This window comes from Oncorhynchus mykiss, chromosome 27 (genome assembly GCF_057628025.1).
Source record: "Oncorhynchus mykiss isolate SJ-2025 chromosome 27, ASM5762802v1, whole genome shotgun sequence".
NCBI classification, from domain to species: Eukaryota; Metazoa; Chordata; class Actinopteri; order Salmoniformes; family Salmonidae; genus Oncorhynchus; species Oncorhynchus mykiss.
In genome coordinates this window covers 25989906-26007219 of record NC_143048.1, presented here as the reverse complement: position 1 = coordinate 26007219, position 17314 = coordinate 25989906, and the positions used below count along the sequence as shown (strand labels likewise).

The following is a 17314-nucleotide window of genomic DNA, read 5'->3' as shown; positions in this document are numbered from 1 at the left end:
CTTTGGGGAGTGGAGAGGAGCCAGGCGAGAATTCATAAGCACCCATTTGCATCTCTTAGTGTTGTAAACGGGCTATGCTAACATAGTAACATAGTTTGCAGTATATCAGTCGATATCTCTGAATTAATGGTTCACAAAAAATTAAGGACAACTTCCTAATACTGAGTTGCAACCCCAGCTTTTGCCATCACAACAGCCTCAATTCATCATGGCATGGGACTCTACAAGGTGTCGAAAGCGTTCCACAGGGATGCTGGCCTGTGTTGACTCCAATGACTCCCACAGTTGTGTCAAGTTGGCTGGATGTCCTTTGGGTGGTATACAATTCTTGATACACACGGGAAACTGTTGAGCGTGAAAAACCCAGCAGCATTGCAGTTCTTGACACAAACCAGATGTGTCTGGCACATACTACCATACCCCGTTCAAAGGCACTTAAAACTTGCCCATTCACCCTCTAAATGGCACAGATACACAATCCATGTCTCAATTCTCTCACGGCTTAAAAAATCCTTCTTTAACCTGTCTCCTCCCCTTAATCTACAGTGATTGAAGTGGATTTAACAAGTAACATCAATAAAGGATCTTGGCTTTCACCTGGATTCATGGAAAGAGCCGGTGTCCTTAATGTTTCATACACTCAGTGTATATCCAAACAATCCGTTCCCCAGGTAGGCCGTCATTGTAAATAAGAATTTGTTCTTAACTGACTTGCCTAGTTAAATAAAGGTTAAATGTAAAATGTTTAAAAAATGCAGCATTAGTATGAGCAGTATCACACAACACCTTTGAGAGGTATTTTTTTGCACACACAAACATCCACACAAAGGTAAAAACAAAAAAACAATCAAATTAGGCTAAATGTATTTATTTGAGTAATTATGAATATTTTTGATTTAAGTTATGCTTTCTGGCTATAAGAGATTGCATTTTCCTGCGCCTAGTGGTGCTGAAAATACCAAGCAATGTTGGGGAAAACAAAACTTAATGTTGTGTGCAATGTAGTGGAAATGATTTTGAAAGAGATTGATCTTTTTACCTTGAATGCACCAGGCATCATACCACCCAGTGCAGAGGAGGATGGTGGGAGGAGCTTTAGGAAGACAGGCTCATTGTAATGGCTGGAATGGAATTAATAGAATGGAGTCAAACTTGGTTTCCATTATATGTTTGATGTGCTTGATACGGTTCCATTTATTCCACTCCAGCCACTACAATGAGCCTGTCTTCCTAAAGCTCCTCCCACCAGCCTCCTCTGACACGGTGGTATATTTTACCTCTCAAAGATACAACCATGAGATTCATCATAAACAGTGATCAAATTCGGCCTTTTTGACAATAATCTTCTGACTGATCCCTTTTGATCCATTCAAGCAGCTTACGAATGCAAAACAAAACATTGGTTCCAAGTTTGGCTCTTGATTCTGATTCAGTCATTTCCCTTGTCTTTAATCAGTGCATGATAAACATGTTCCGATTTTTTGCTCCCTCTCTGATTCTCTACCATGATGAAAGCTTCATGAATAAATTGAAAAGCAGACTCAGAGTAACATCTGCTTATGAAGTCATTGGTTCTTTAACTGCAAGGAGTGTGCACTGTTCCCCAAATAAGATATGGGAATAACAAATGACAGAGAGAGAGAGAGAGAGAGAGAGAGAGAGAGAGAGAGAGAGAGAGAGAGAGAGAGCCAAACATTCACTAACCCTTCATAGCAGTAATTGTGGAGCAATGAACATGCATCTGAACAATCACTTTTCCTCTTGCCATGACTACATCATGTTGAGAGAGGCAGTAACAAAGGACCTTTTGGAAGAGAATACATTCATGTGATTGGATTAAAATATGCTGCCTGCATGTGGATGTGAGCATCACTAAAGGCCTGGCTGTGTTCTAGTACACAGGAGGGAATGCGCTTTACTGAGCTATAAACGAACATTCAACGTGGATCAATAGGCCGAGTGGCCAATGCTGACTCGAGATGCTGACCATAAATCTCCCAGGGCCACCCTCTCCCTCATTAAATTATAAAAGATCTATGAGCTGTGAAACACTGACGGTGAAGGATCCCAGCGGTGCCTAAAAATAGAGACCAACAAAAGAGATTTTCAGTCCATATTGTTACTCAAGAATCCTTTGAAGTTTGTCTACAGAGCTCATGCACATCTGTGGTGCGTCAGCTTGTCAAGAAAATGCTTACACCTCTGTGTGATGTCACGACCATGGAAATACGGTGTAAGAGCGACCAGGGAACACTCGACAGGTCCGAGCTGCAGCTCAATGCTTGTTATATTCAAATTGAAAATCCACTGCAGTACATAAGTTAGGAGTGCTCGGAACTAAAACGGAAGCCATGTTGTGTCTGAAGCTTTTTAAAAAATCATGGACCTTGCACTTATGGAGATTACATTTTCATGTGGTAAAATAAAAAGAGTCTCAACACATCACCGTCATAATTTTTAAAGGGGGTCTGTTCCCACAAATGGAATCCTAATGCCAAAAGTTATGCCTCATACAATACCGGCTCTGGGGGAATGAACGCAAGGACAGAAAGTGGCACATTGTAATGCTAGCTCACCAATCAGTGTTGACAAGGACCTGTTTCCACACTAGTGAGTTTTCAGGGCCTGTATAAATATCAGCCATCTGCGAGACCATCTGCATTAGGGTGCTATATCATGCACTAAGGCTAAGCCACCAAACAGACAAGTTTGCTTCCATGGCAAGGTCTGCTCCCCATTTGTGATGGATGACCTGCTGCATGACCATTAGTGTCTACCTCGCAATGTTTCATCTAACTGCATTACATTTTACTATTACAGGAGCAATTAGGGTTAACTGCCTTGCTTAAGGGCACATTGACAGATTTTTCACCTAGTTTGCTCAGGGATTCGAATTATGTCTAAATAGGACACATTTATGAATACAAAAACTTCATCCATTTGTTTAAAATATGACAAAACGGACAAAACTGCACATGCTATAGCACATGGACAGAGTGAGACAAAGAAAAGCACTTCTTCATACCTCTCCTGGCACATTGGCTTGATGTAGATGAAGGGGAAGGGGGGGGGGGGGGCATTGTTTCAAGCTATCTAGATATTGTGATGGAAATTAATGGGGGTCTTGTGCTAAGAGAGCCACTTCAGAGAGAATCAGCAGTGAGGGGAGTGGAGTGGAGGGCTGGCCTGGTGGCCACTGGAGACCCCAGACCTGTGTGTTATTTAAATAGATTGTTCAGAGACAGAAGAGGGGATTAATCTCAATGGGACACTTTGCTTCTTTGTTTATTTACCTCATGGGATGCACAGTCATACATTCTACATCCAGGGAAACCATGAATGGTTACATAAATATTATCTGGATGTGAACTATGCCTCAGGGATAATGGACACTACAAGCCGATAGTTGCTTATGATAGTTGCTTATGTAGACAGAAAAATGTTAGAATGTTGTGTTGAGTAGTGACATTTGTTGCAATTGTTTATAAATGCAAACATACAGTACATTGAATATACAGTACCAGTCAAAAGTTTGGACACGCCTACTCATTCAAGGGTTTTTCTTTGTTTTTACTATTTTCAACATTGTAGAATAATAGTGAAGACATCAAAAATATGAAATAACACATGGAATCATGAAGTAACCTATTTTTTTCTAAACAAATCCAAATATATTTTAGATTCTTCAAAGTAGTCACCTTTTGCCTTGATGACAGCTTGGCGCACTCTTGGCATTCTCTCAAACCAGCTTCACCTGGAACATTTTTCCAACAGTCTTGAAGGAGTTCCCACATATTCTGAGCCCTTGCTGGCTGCTTTTCCTTCACTCTGCAGTCCAACTCATCCCAAACTATCTCAATTGGGTTGAGGTCGGGTGATTGTGGAGGCCCTGTCATCTGATGCAGCACTCCATTACTCTCCTTCTTGGTCAAATAGCCTTAACACAGCCTGGAGGTGTGTTTTGGGTCTTTGTCCTGTTGAAAAACAAATGATAGTCCCACTAAGCACAAACCAGATGGGATGGCATATCACTGGAGAATTCTGTGGTATCCATGCTGGTTAAGTGTGCCTTGAATTCTAAATAAATCACTGACAGTGTCACCAGCAAAGCACCCCCACACCATCACACCTCTTCCTCCATGCTTCACAGTGGGACTCACACATGTGGAGATCATCCATTCACCTTCTCTGCATCTCACAAAGTTGGAACAAAAAAATCTCAAATTTGGACTCATCAGACCAAAGGACAGATTTTCACTGGTCTAATGTCCATTGCTCGTGTTTCTTGGCCCAAGCAAGTCTCTTGTGGTTTCTTTGCAGCAATTCGACCATGAAGGCCTGATTCACGCAGTCTCCTCTGAACAGTTGATGTTGAGATGTGTCTGTTACTTGAACTGTGTGAAGCATTTATTTGGGCTACAATCTGAGGTGCAGTTAACTGTAATGAATTTATCCTCTGCAGCAAAGGTAACTCTGGGTCTTCCTTTCCTGTGGCGGTCCTCATGAGAACCAGTTTCATCATAACACCTGATGGTTTTTGCGACTGCTCTTGAAGAAACTTTCAAAGTACTTGAAATGTTATGGATTTACTACCTTCATGTCTTAAAGTAATGATGGACTGTCGTTTCTCTTTGCTTATTTGAGATGTTCTTGCCATAATAGGGACGTGGTATTTTACCAAATAGGGCTATCCTCTGTATACAACCCCTATCTTGTCACAACACAACTGATTGGCTCAAATGCAAAAAGATGGAAGAAATTAACAATGCACACCTGTTAATTGAAATGTATTCCAGGTGACTACCTCATGAAGCTGGTTGAGAGAATGCCAAAAGTGTTCAAAGTTGTCATCAAGGCAAAGGGTGGCTACTTTGAACAGTATAAAATAAAACATATATTTTGATTTGTTTAACACTTTTTTGGTTACTACATGATTCCATATGTGTTATTTATTAGTTTTGATGTCTTCACTATTATTCTACAATGTAGACAATAGTAAAAATGAGAAGAATGAGTGAATGAGAAGGTATGTCAAAACTTTTTACTGGTACTGTATATATTGAAAAAAATAAGGAATTCCAGTCATTTATTTTCCATTTCAATCTTTCCCAACATGTGTTACTTTTTCACTGCGCTGTCTCCCAATTTATTCTATACAGTATACACTATTGTAAAAATAATGCAAGAACATTAACATTTTCTTTAAAGCACTGAAAAATAGTAACCTATTACATAAACATTTTCATGCAGACATCTGTAGGGGGAAACATTGTTAACCTTTTTTTGCACTGCTAACGAAGTGGCCACCAAGTAGCCACCTCACAGTCAGACCAGCCCAAGATGCCTTTGTGGTCATACGAGGCGATGTGAGCACTTCAGACTCTAGAGGTCTCCGTCCAGCATGCAGCAACATCCACCTATCCAGATTCTGCCCCTCACGTTCTAGTGCAGCGGACAACCGTATAGGAGAAGACCGCTCAGAGCCACGGAGACAGAGGGAACCTGAGGGATGCACGCTTCCCGAACGAGACAGAAAGAACGGGAACTTTGATTTGACGCGAGGCTGATAAAATTACGATAATATAGAGCTGCATTCCTTAGTGAAGGGATGCATTGACATTTCGAGTGTTCAAAAATGATGTCCTTGGTTCCCTGCTCATTGTAGATTATATTTAATGTATCTCTCCTATTTCTGATGTGCTACTTCATTGCGACTGTACACTTGGGTCACCCGCATGAATTTTAAGGCAGCCGGAGCGCATTGTTTCCAGCTTCGTTTCATGGGATTTCCAGTCGTGTCGGGTGCCGTGATGTCTGCAACATTTCGCTCTTTGTTTCTGGGTAAGTGAGTTCCCAATCGCAAATATGTAGTTATTTTATAGGAGAGTATCAATGTGACGATAAGTATTTAATCGGGTTTTTGTTATGAATTATTATGATTTATATAGAGACGTTATATAAATGTGTATTGTTCACAAAAAAATGTACCATAGCTAACAGCGCTCTATTGTGCGTAATTTGATCCAGAATTATATCAAAATTTGCCTAAAAATGATGTAACAAACTATTCATAATTGTTTATCTCACGTTCTTTTTGAATAGCCTAGATCACTTTGACAAATTAGCCATTTTGTAATGTAAAATCAAAAGTAAATGAGATGGGACTTAATTGCGATAAATTGGCTAATTCAAGTGAAGAATTAGTGTTAAGAAAAAAAAAGTTCACTTCGTTTAAAAAAAGAAACCCTTACAATGTGCATTGAAAGCTGTGTTAATGATCACCGTACAAAGGCTACACTTCAGGCATTCACTTGACTGGTGCTGGACAAAGACTGTATGTAGGTAGTCTGAGTGTATTCTAGGTATTCATTAGGCTATTCATTGTCTGTTAATGGCAGATTAAACACAACTGCTTCTTATCAGAAAGCACAAAGACAGGGTACGCCACATATAATCCGAATCACAAACTAATGTGCTGTGACACCGATTGGCAAACAGATATTTCTAATAGACCACGGCCGGTGGTGAGCGAGCGGCTCGGCTGGTGCCCTTAAGAGGAATGAGGAAGCTGGATATCGCATGCCCGCGTGTGCCGGGGTCAGAGCTCGTAAGAGTGGTGCAAAGCAAACGTTGAAGATTCTCGGGTTTGTCTCCTTTGGTTAAATTCCAACAATTCCGTCCATCGTTGGTGCATTCCAGAACAATTGTTATGTCTATTGACAGTTTGTTAGCTATAGCCTTTTGTGTGCAGCCTAATGTGTCCAGCAAACTTAGACCTGTAATATACTGTGTATTTCATTTGCAATAGCACATTAAATGCATGACCTCGGGTAATATATTTGGATGTTAAATTGGGCCCTAAAGTCTTCTTTTGTCCAAATTCAATGCAACGTCCACAATTCCTGCAGTAACCTCACAATGTCTAAATTGCACTGTGAGGTTTCTAAAAATTCAGGAAATACCGTAGCTAGAGCTTTACATGTTCAAAGTACAGTAGCTATGCCTGAATGAGGTCTCAGTAGCCTGCCCTGCAAGGATGGGCGTATGAGTGAGGCAGACAAATGATGTGGGTTGCCGTCCATTGACCGACTTAAATAGTTGGACTGAGGATGGGACACGCCATAGCACTTTAAGCCACTCTGTCACTGGGATAATGAGGATCATCATATAACCACTGTGTTCATTTTCTATAGCCTATAGGCTGTGGGATCACTGGGTTGGCAGTCTAGACATGCAATAATATCTTTAGTGATCTGTATTATCAGCTATTCATTTTGTCAGCTGGTGGTGATGAGGGTGATGATGATGATGGTTATGGTGATGATGACAATGATAGTGGTGATGATGACGGTGGTGGTGGTGAGGATGATGATTATGATTATGGTGTGGTGGTTTTGGTGGTGGTGATGTTGAGTATGATGGAATTGGTACACTATGTATACAAAAGTATGTGGACACCCCTTCATATTAGTGGATTCTGCTATTTCAGCCACACCCGTTGCTGACAGGTGTATAAAATCGAGCACACAGCCATGCAATCTCAATAGACAGACATTGGCAGTAGAATGGCCTTACTAAAGAGCTCAGTGACTTTCAACATGGCACCGTCACAGGATGCCAGCTTTCCAACAATTCAGTTCGTAAAATTTCTGCCCTGCTAGAGCTTCCCCGGTCAACTGTGAGTGCTGTTATTGTGAAATGGATCAACAACGGCCCAGCTGCAAAGAGGTAGGCCACACATGCTCACAGAATGGGACTGCTGAAGCACGTAGCACATAAAAATCATCTGTCCTCGTTTGCAACACTCACTACCGAGTTCCAAACTGCCTCATGAAGCAACGTCAGCACAATAACTGTTCATCGGGTGCTTCATGAAATGGGTTTCCATGGAAGAGCAGCCTCACACAAGCCTAAGATCACCATGCTCAATGCCATGCATCGGCTGGAGTGGTGTAAAGCTCGCTGCCATTGGAACCGGAGCAGTGGAAAGCTATTTTTCATGGTTCAGGCCCCTTAGTTCCAGGGAAGGCAAATCTTAACGCTACAGCATACAATAACTTTCTAGATGATTCTGTGCTTCCGACTTTGTGGCAACAGTTTGTGGAAGGCCATATTCCTGTTTCAGCATGACAATGCCCCTGCGCACAAAGCGAGGTGCATACAGAAATGGTTTGTAGAGGTCAGTGTTGAAGAACTGAAATGGCCTGTACAGAGACCTAACCTCAACCCCATCAAACACCTTTGGGATGATTTGGAATTAGACTGCAGGCCAGGCCTAATCACCCAAAAACAGTACCCGACCTCACTAACGCTCTTGTGGCTAAATGGAAGCAAGTCCCCGCAACAATGTTCCAAAATCTAGTGGAACGCCTTCTGTTATAGCAACAAAGAGAGACCAACTCCATTATTTTGGAATGAGATGTTCGACAAGCAGATGTCCACATACTTTTGTTCATGTAGTGTATTATTGTTTGTATTTGGCAGATTAGTGCAGTGCTGATGTTATCGTCAGATGGCATACATGTAATGGTTACATATCCCTCTGTGTGGTCTTTCATAATGTAAAACCAGGTTGAAGGACATTTCCCTTATAATTATGAACAGATCAACACAGAGGCTGAGCTAAGAGAGAAGAGCTTATTCTATTATGGAATGATCAATACTCATTAATAAAGCTCATTTCCTTTTAATTTGTCTTTGGCCTTGGAAGTCCTGAGACATTCTTAATTTAATATCTGTGGGAGATGTAATATCCAGTGTTCCCTTTATAGATAAGTACCACAATTAAACACCACAGAAAACCTCAACTGCCTTTATCAAGGCATACATCACAAAATGAACAGAATAGTAGAAGGTCAAATAATGTGGTAAAGCCCTTAAAACTGCTGGAAGTAGAACCAGAGTAACCAAACCAAAGTAGTGGAGCTTAATGATGGATTGCCTGCCTGTCCTTCCCTCAGCAAAATATGGTATTGAGTGGAAAATGTTAAATTACTGTCCATGAAGTAATAACAGATTGTAATTCACTTGACAGAAATGTAATGGGAAAAATGAGTAGCCTTTCCGTTCGAGTTATTCATTTCCAACCCCCAAACGCCCTCATTTCAAATGGAGCTTATGCGCTATGATATTTAGCAGTCTTGCATCTATGCTGCACTATTTGAGTTACATCCTCACGTCTAATCACTGTTCTTCTGATCCACTATATATGGAGATAGATACTAGGTTTAAAATTGGTTTCTGTTCCCGTTCTATATTTAGAAAGTCTCCAGGGGTGGACAAAGGATCTCTCAAATGTGGAGATGACAGGAGCCTCCAGAGCCAGAGGTTATGAAGTGACATCTCGATGTGTTTGCTCCTAAATCACACTCCCACACATACTAACCCCCCCTATCTCACACTAATACAAACACACAGCCATTTAAAAAAAATCAGATGACCATAGAAAGCATTAAGGCTATAGTTCTAGTTATTGCATATTTAGTCAGTATTCATCGACTATGGGCTGTATTCAATTAAATCAGATGTTATTAGTCACATGCGCCGAATACAACAGGTACTGAATACCTTACAGTGAAATGCTTACTTACGAGCCCCTAACCAACAATGCAGGTAAAAAAAATAAAAAATAATAATAATATTAAGAAGAAGAAGAAGAAGAAATAAAAGTAACAAGTAGTTAAAGAGCAGCAGTAAAATAGCAATAGCGAGACTATATATAGGGGGGGTACCGGTACAGAGTCAATGTGCGGGGGCACCGGTTAGTCAATATATCAAATTTATTTATAAAGCCCTTCTTACATCAGCTGATGTCACAAAATGCTATACATAAACCCAGCCTAAAACCCCAAACAGCAAGCAATGCAGGTGTAGAAACACGGTGGCTAGGAAAAACTCCCTAGAAAGGCCAGAGCCTAGGAAGAAACCTAGAGAGGAACCAGGCTATGAGGGGTGGCCAGTCCTCTTCTGGCTGTGCCGGGTGGAGATTATAACAGAACATGGCCAAAATGTTCAAATGTTCATAGATGACCAGCACGGTCAAATAATAATAATCACAGTAACAGCACCTCAGGAGTAAATGTCAATTGGCTTTTCATAGCCGATCATTCAGAGGATCTCTACCACTCTTGCTCTCTAGAGAGTTGAAAACAGCAGGTCTGGGACACGGTAGCACGTCCAGTGAACAGGTCAGGGTTCCATAGACCCAGGCAGGACAGTTGAAACTGGAGCAGCAGCATAACCAGGTGGACTTGGGACAGCAAGTAGTTATCAGGCCAGGTAGTCCTGAGGCATGGTCCTAGGGCTCAGGTCCTCAGAGAGAAAAAAGAGAGAAAGAAAGAAAGAGAGAGAGAGAAAAAGCAAGAGAGAGAGAAAAGGAGGGGGAGAGAATTAGAAAGAGCATACTTACATTCACACAGGACACCGGATAAGACAGGATAAATACTCCAGTTATAACAGACTGACCCTAGCCCCCCGACACATAAACTACTGCAGCATAAATACTGGAGGCTGAGACAGGAGGGGTCAGGAGACACTGTGGCCCCATCCGACGATACCCCCGGACAGGGCCAAACAGGTAGGATATAACCCCACCCACTTTACCAAAGCAAAGCCCCCAAACCACTAGAGGGGTATCTTCAACCACCAACTTATTATCCTGAGACAATGCCGAGTATAGCCCACAAAGATCTCCCCCACGGCACGAACCCAAGGGGGGGGGCGCCAACCCTGACAGGAAGATCACATCAGTGACTCAACCCACTCAAGTGACGCACCCCTCCTAGGCACAGCATGGAAGAGCACCAGTAAGCCAGTGACTCTGCTCCTGTAATAGGGTTTGAGGCAGAGAATCCCATTGGAGAGAGGGGAGTCGGCCAGGCAGAGACAGCAAGGGTGGTTCGTTGCTCCAGTGCCTTTCCGTTCACCTTCACACTCCTGTGCCAGACTACACTCATAGGACCTACTGAAGAGATGAGTCTTCAATAAAGACTTAAAGGTCGAGGCCGAGTCTGCATCTCTCACATGGATAGGCAGACCATTCCATAAAAATGAAGCTCTATAGGAGAAGGCTCTGCCTCCAGCTGTTTGCTTAGAAATTCTAGGGACAGTAAGGAGGCCTGCGTCTTGTGACCCTAGCGTACGTGTAGGTATGTACGGCAGGACCAAATCGGAAAGATAGGTAGGAACAAGCCCATGTAATGCTTTGTAGGTTAACAGTAAGCCAGTGTAGAGAGGTTAGCATTGGAGAAATATTATCATATTTTTTGGTTCTAGACAAGATTCTAACAGCCGTGTTTAGCACTAACTGAAGTTTATTTAGTGCTTTATCCAGGTAGCCGGAAACTAGAGCATTGCTGTAGTCTAACCTAGAAGTGACAAAAGCATGCATACATTTTTCTGTATCATTTTTGGACAGACATTTTCTGATTTTTGCAATGTTACGTAGATGGAAAAAAGCTATCCTTGAAATATTCTTGATATGTTCATCAAAAGCGAGATCAGGGTCCAGAGTAATGCTGAGGTCCTTCACGGTTTTGTTTGAGACAACCATCAAGATTAATTCAACAGAAGAGCTCTTTGTTTCTTGGCACCTTGAACTAGCGTCTCTGTTTTGAGATGTTCTAAAAGTAGGACATTTGCCGCCATCCACTTCCTTATGTCTGAAACACAGGCTTCCAGGGAGGGCAATTTTGGCGCTTCACCATGTTACAGCGAAATGTACAGCTGTGTATCGTCCGCATAGCAGTGAAAGTTAACATTATGTTTCCGAATGACATCACCAAGAGGTAAAATATATAGTGAAAACAATATTGGTTCTAAAACTGAGCCTTCAGGAACACCGAAATTTACAGTTGATTTGTCATAGGACAAACCATCTACAGAGACAAACTGATATCTTTCCGACAGATAAGATCTAAACCAGGCCAGAGCTTGTCCGTGTAGACCAATTTGGGTTCCAATCTCTCCAAAAGAATGTGGTGATCGATAGTTTCAAAAACAGCACTAAGGTCTAGGAGCACGAGGACAGATGCAGAGCCTCGGTCTGACGCCATTAAAAGGTAATTTAGCACCTTCACAAGTGCATTCTCAGTGCTATGATGGGTCTAAAACCATTGTTTCATATACATTGTTTGTCTTCAGGAAGGCAGTGACTTGAAGCTCAAAAGATGAAAACGCAGCCGTTTTTTTTGTCAATTGAAATTTGATAACGTAAATGATAGCAACACCTCTGCCTTTGCGGGATGCACAGGGGATATGGTCACTAGTGTAACCAGGAGGTGAGGCCTCGTTTAACACAGTAAATTCATCAGGCTTGAGCAAGGTTTCAGTCAGGCCAATCACATCAATATTATGATCTGTGATTAGTTATTTGACTATAACTGCCTTGGAAGTAAGGGATCTAACATTAAGTAGCCCTATTTTGAGACGTGAGATATCACAATCTCTTTCAATAATGACAGGAATGGAGGAGGTCGTTATTCCAGTGAGATTGCTAAGGCGACCACCGCCATCTTTAGTTTTGCCCAACCTAGATCGAGGTACAGACATGGTCTCAATGGGGATAGCTGAGCTGACTACACTGACTGTGCTAGTGGCAGACACCACTAAGCTGGCAGGCTGACTAACAGCCTGCTGCCAGGCCTGCACCCTATTTCATCGTGAAGCTAGGGGAGTTAGAGCCCTGTCTATGTTCGTAGATGAGATGAGAGCACCCCTCCAGCTACGATGAAGTCCGTCTCTCCTCAGCAGGCCAGGCTTGGTCCTGTTTGTGGGTGAGTCCCAGAAAGAGGGCCAATTATCTACAAATTCTATATTTTGGGAGGGGCAGAGAACAGTTTTCATCCAGCGATTTAGTTGTGAGACTGATCACTAGAGCTCATCACTCCCCCTAACTGGGAGGGGGTCATAGACAATTACTTGATGCCAACATCTTTCTAGCTGATTTACACGCTGAAGCTATGTTGCGCTTGGTGACCTCTGACAGTTTCATCCTAACATCATTGGTGCTGACATGGATAACAATATCCCTATACTCTCTACACTCGCCAGTTTTAGCCTTAGCCAGCACCATCTTCAGATTAGCCTTAACGTTAGTAGCCCTGCCCCCTGGTAAACAGTGTATGATCGCTGGATGATTCGTCAAAGTCTAATATTGCGGGTAATGGAGTCGCCAATGACTTGTGTTTTCAATTTGTCAGAGCTAATGGTGAGAGGCTTCTGCGTCTCAGACCCCTTAACGGGAGGAGGAGAGACCAGAGAAGGCTCGGCCTCTGACTCCGACCTGTTGCTTAATGGGGAGAACTGGTTGAAAGTTTCTGTCGGCCGAATGAGCGTCACCGGTTGAGCATTCCTTCAGTATTTCCTTCCAGAAGCCATGAGAAAATTGTCCGGCTGCGGGGACTGTGCGAGGGGATTTATACTACTATCTGTACTTATTGGTGGCACAGATGCTGTTTCATCCTTTCCTACACACAAATTACCCTTGCCTAACGATTGCGTCTGAAGCTGGGCTTGCAACACAGCTATCCTCGCCATAAGGCGATCATTCTCCTGTATATTATCAGTACAGCGACTGCAATTAGAAGGCATAATGTTAATGTTACTATTTAGCTTCGGCTGGTGGAGGTCCTGACGAACCATGTCCAGATAAAGCATCCGGAGTGAAAAAATTGAATGAAAAAAGTTGTAAAAAAAGTGTAATATAAATGTTAATTAGAAAGTAAAAACCGTAGGTAGCAGGTAGCAAAGTAAGATTAGCAACAAACTGCACAACAGCTCGTAAACAAGTCTACAAGTTGTGACTGGAAATGATGCCAAAAAACAAGTCAACTAATCCTCCGAGGTAACTGAGGTAATATGTACATGTAGGTAGATCATTAAAGTGTCTATGCATAGATGATAACAACAGAGAGTAGCAGCAGAGTAAAAGAGGGGGGGAGCAATGCACATAGTCTGGGTAGGCATTTGATTAGATGTTCAGGAGTCTTAGGCTTGGGGGTAAAAGCTGTTTAGAAGCCTCTTGGACCTAGACTTGGCGCTTCTGTATCACTTGACTTGCGGTAGCAGAGAGAACAGTCTATGACTAGGGTGGCTGAATCCTTGACAATTTTTAGGGCCTTCCTCAGACACTGCCTGATATAGAGGTCCTGGATGGCTGGAAGCTTTGCCCCAGTGATGCACTGGGCTGTACGCACAACCCTCTGTAGTGCCTTGCGATTGGAGGCTGAGCAGTTGCCATATCAAGCAGTGAGTGATGCAACCAGTCAGGATGCTCTCAATGGTGCAGCTGTAGAACCTTTTGAGAATCTGAGGACCCATGACAAATGTTTTCAGTCTCCTGAGGGGGAATAGGCTTTGTCATGCCCTCTTCACAACTGCCTTGATGTGCTTGGACCGTATTAGTTTGTTGGTGATGTGGACACCAAGGAACTTGAAGCTCTCAACCTGCTCCACTACAGCCCTGTTGATGAGAATGGGGGCATGCTCGGTCCTCTTTTTCCTGTAGTCCACAATCATCTCCTTTGTCTTGATCACGTTGAGGGAGAGGTTGTTGTCCTGGCACCACACGGCCAGGTCTCTGACCTCCTCCCTATAGGCTGTCTCATCGTTGTTGGTGATCAGGCCTACCAATGCTGTGTCATCGGCAACCTTAATGATGGTGTTGGAGTCATACTTGGCCGTGCAGGATGTGACTGAACACGCACCCCTTAGGGGCCCCTGTGTTGAGGATCAGTGTGGCGGATGTGTTGTTACCTACCCTTACCACCTGGGGGCGGCCCATCAGGAAGTCCAGGATCCAGTTGCAGAGGGAGGTCTTTAGTCCCAGGGTCCTTAGCTTATTGATAAGCTTTGAGGGCACTATGGTGTTGAATGCTGAGCTGTAGTCAATGAATAGCATTCTCACATAGATTTTGTCCAGGTGGGAAAGGGCAGTGTGGAGTGCAATAGAGATTGCATCATCTGTGGATCTGTTAGGATGGTATGCAAATCAGAGTGGGTCTAGGGTTTCTGGGATAATGGTGTTGATGTGAGCCATGACCGCCTTTCAAAGCACTTCATGGCTACAGACATGAGTGCTGCGGGTTGGTAGTAATTTAGGCAGGTTACCTTAGTGTTCTTGGGCACAGGGACTATGGTGGTCTGCTTGAAACATGTTGGTATTACAGACTCAGACACGGAGAGGTTGAAAATGTCAGTGAAGACACTTGCCAGTTGGTCAGCGCATGATTGCAGTACACGTCTTGGTAATCCGTCTGGCCCTGCGGCCTTGTGAATGTTGACCTGTTTTATGGTCTTACTCACATCGGCTACGGAGAGCGTGATCACACAGTCTTCCGTAACAGCTGGTGCTCTCATGCATGTTTCAGTGTTATTTTCCTTGACGCGAGCATAGAAGTAGTTTAGCTCGTCTGGTAGGCTCGTGTCACTGGGAAGCTCTCGGCTGTGCTTCCCTTTGTAGTCTGAAATGACGAGAGTCAGAGCCGGTGTAGTACAATTCGATCTTAGTCCTGTATTGACGCTTTGCCTGGTTCTTCGGAGGGCATAGTGGGATTTCTTATAAGCTCCTTGAAAGCGGCAGCTCTAGCCTTTAGCTCAATGCGGATGTTGCCTGTAATCCATGGCTTCTGATTTGGGTATGTACGTACAGTGGTTCCTTCTTTAAAAGTTGCAGCGTACAGCGGCGCAGCTTGCATGGTGCGGTAGAATTCTATGGCACGTTATTTAAGTGTAAACCACTGGTACCATTAATGCTAGTTAGTCCTAGTTTGACCACCAAATAATATCTTTGAGAGGCATTTGATAGCCTTCAATAATGGCTGTACTAGAGAATGCGGGCAAGCGGGAGACTGGGGTTCAATTTCCCGACAGGGAGAAAGGAGTAGGCTGTCCTTGTAACTTATGAATTTGTTCTTAATTGATTCCATATGTGTTATTTCATAGTTGTGGTACAATGTAGAAAATAGTGAAAATAAAGAAAATCCCTGGAATGAGTAGGTGTGTCCAAACTTTTGACTGGTACTTGCTTAATTAATTTGATTAATATTATGGTGTTTTTATTCCAAGAATAATGAAAACCCTCTGGGTTTCTTTTAGGATGGAACGGAAAATATGGCGCTGTACAACGTGATGTCGGGAGTACAGTACTGAATCCCCATGTAGCGCACGGGGAGGAAGGAATAGGCTGTCCTTGTAAATAAGATTTTGTTCTTAACTGACTTGCCTAGTTAAATAAAGGTTACACTAAGAGCATAACATTTCTGCACTCTAATTCTAGTCTAACCAATACCCAAGCGGAGATTAAGTGAAAATAAAAATCTCAATAATTTATCAAGACCAGTCCCCATGCTTGTCTCAGAGCAGTGTGAAACGGTGCTAAAATAGTCGTAGGCTTTTGCTTCAAATCCTATTGCCTCTAACTTCAATATGCTCTTCAAATAAATAAGACCTGTGCCACTTTTAATAGCACATTACTCAACATTAGTGAGACTCATGTCGCCTACGGTAGGCCTACAGTATATCGAAAAATATGACGTGACTCTCCACCAATAATTACATATAAAGGATTGGAAGATTGGAGCATATTTCTGTAATTCAGTGATATTTATTCCCATAGTAATTTGTTATGAATCCATAACTAAATAAGCATTATAAATCTGAAAGAGTATTTTTGTAATTATTTTATTAATGAAAGATTAAAGATGCCATTATTAGTTACATTGTTTGAACGTGCAGACTGGCACTAAGAACAGAACCCCTTCCTCCCTTCCCCATGGCTAGGTCAGTCTTCTGTGTGTGGCTCTGCGGCCCATCCCGTGCCCCCTGCCCTTGTGTCTTGCGTGCTTTCAGTGGATACAGCTGATAACTGCAAGGCAGTCCCATTGTGCGCCACTCCGGAGCCATGACCAATATATATTGTCCTGCTAATAACAGGGTTAATAATATATCTATGAGAATTTCCAATGAGCTTTTATATCATTTTAAATAAATAATAATAATAATAATCACTTTGTTTAAAAAATATTAATATTTTGGAGATTATTTTGTTTTCCAAAAATGTAAAATGAGCGAGAAAAAGGCCATTCTCGATCATGGGGTGAGATAAATAAATAAAGCCTGTTTGTTATTTATAATTATTTATTTCTGTTTTTAGAGCCAGAGAAACCAAAAACCTAGTTATCTCATGGGTCTCCCAGTCAAGTGTATTGAACCAGCATCTGCAGCAACACAGCTTGTCTTAGACCATTGCGCCACTCAGGCGCTGTACAATGTCACTGGTCGGGAGTGGGCTACAGTACTACAGTAAGAGAAAAAT

The 17314-nt window shown here is 42.5% G+C and overlaps 1 protein-coding gene and 1 long non-coding RNA gene across 2 annotated transcripts in view; one reads left to right on the top strand and one right to left on the bottom strand.

Moving 5' to 3' along the window:
- LOC149971285 (uncharacterized) overlaps nucleotides 1-17314 on the bottom strand; it is a 1017865-nt gene that overhangs the window by 636437 nt on the left and 364114 nt on the right. The gene's annotated exons all lie outside the window — the stretch shown is intronic.
- The window catches only part of LOC110507849 (CXADR-like membrane protein), a 93656-nt gene continuing 81613 nt past the window's right edge, over nucleotides 5272-17314 (top strand). The window contains exon 1 of the mRNA XM_036964985.2: nucleotides 5272-5841. Within this exon, the coding sequence (XP_036820880.1) occupies nucleotides 5736-5841 (106 nt within the window). The 5' untranslated portion in view covers nucleotides 5272-5735. The remainder of the gene's footprint in view (nucleotides 5842-17314) is intronic.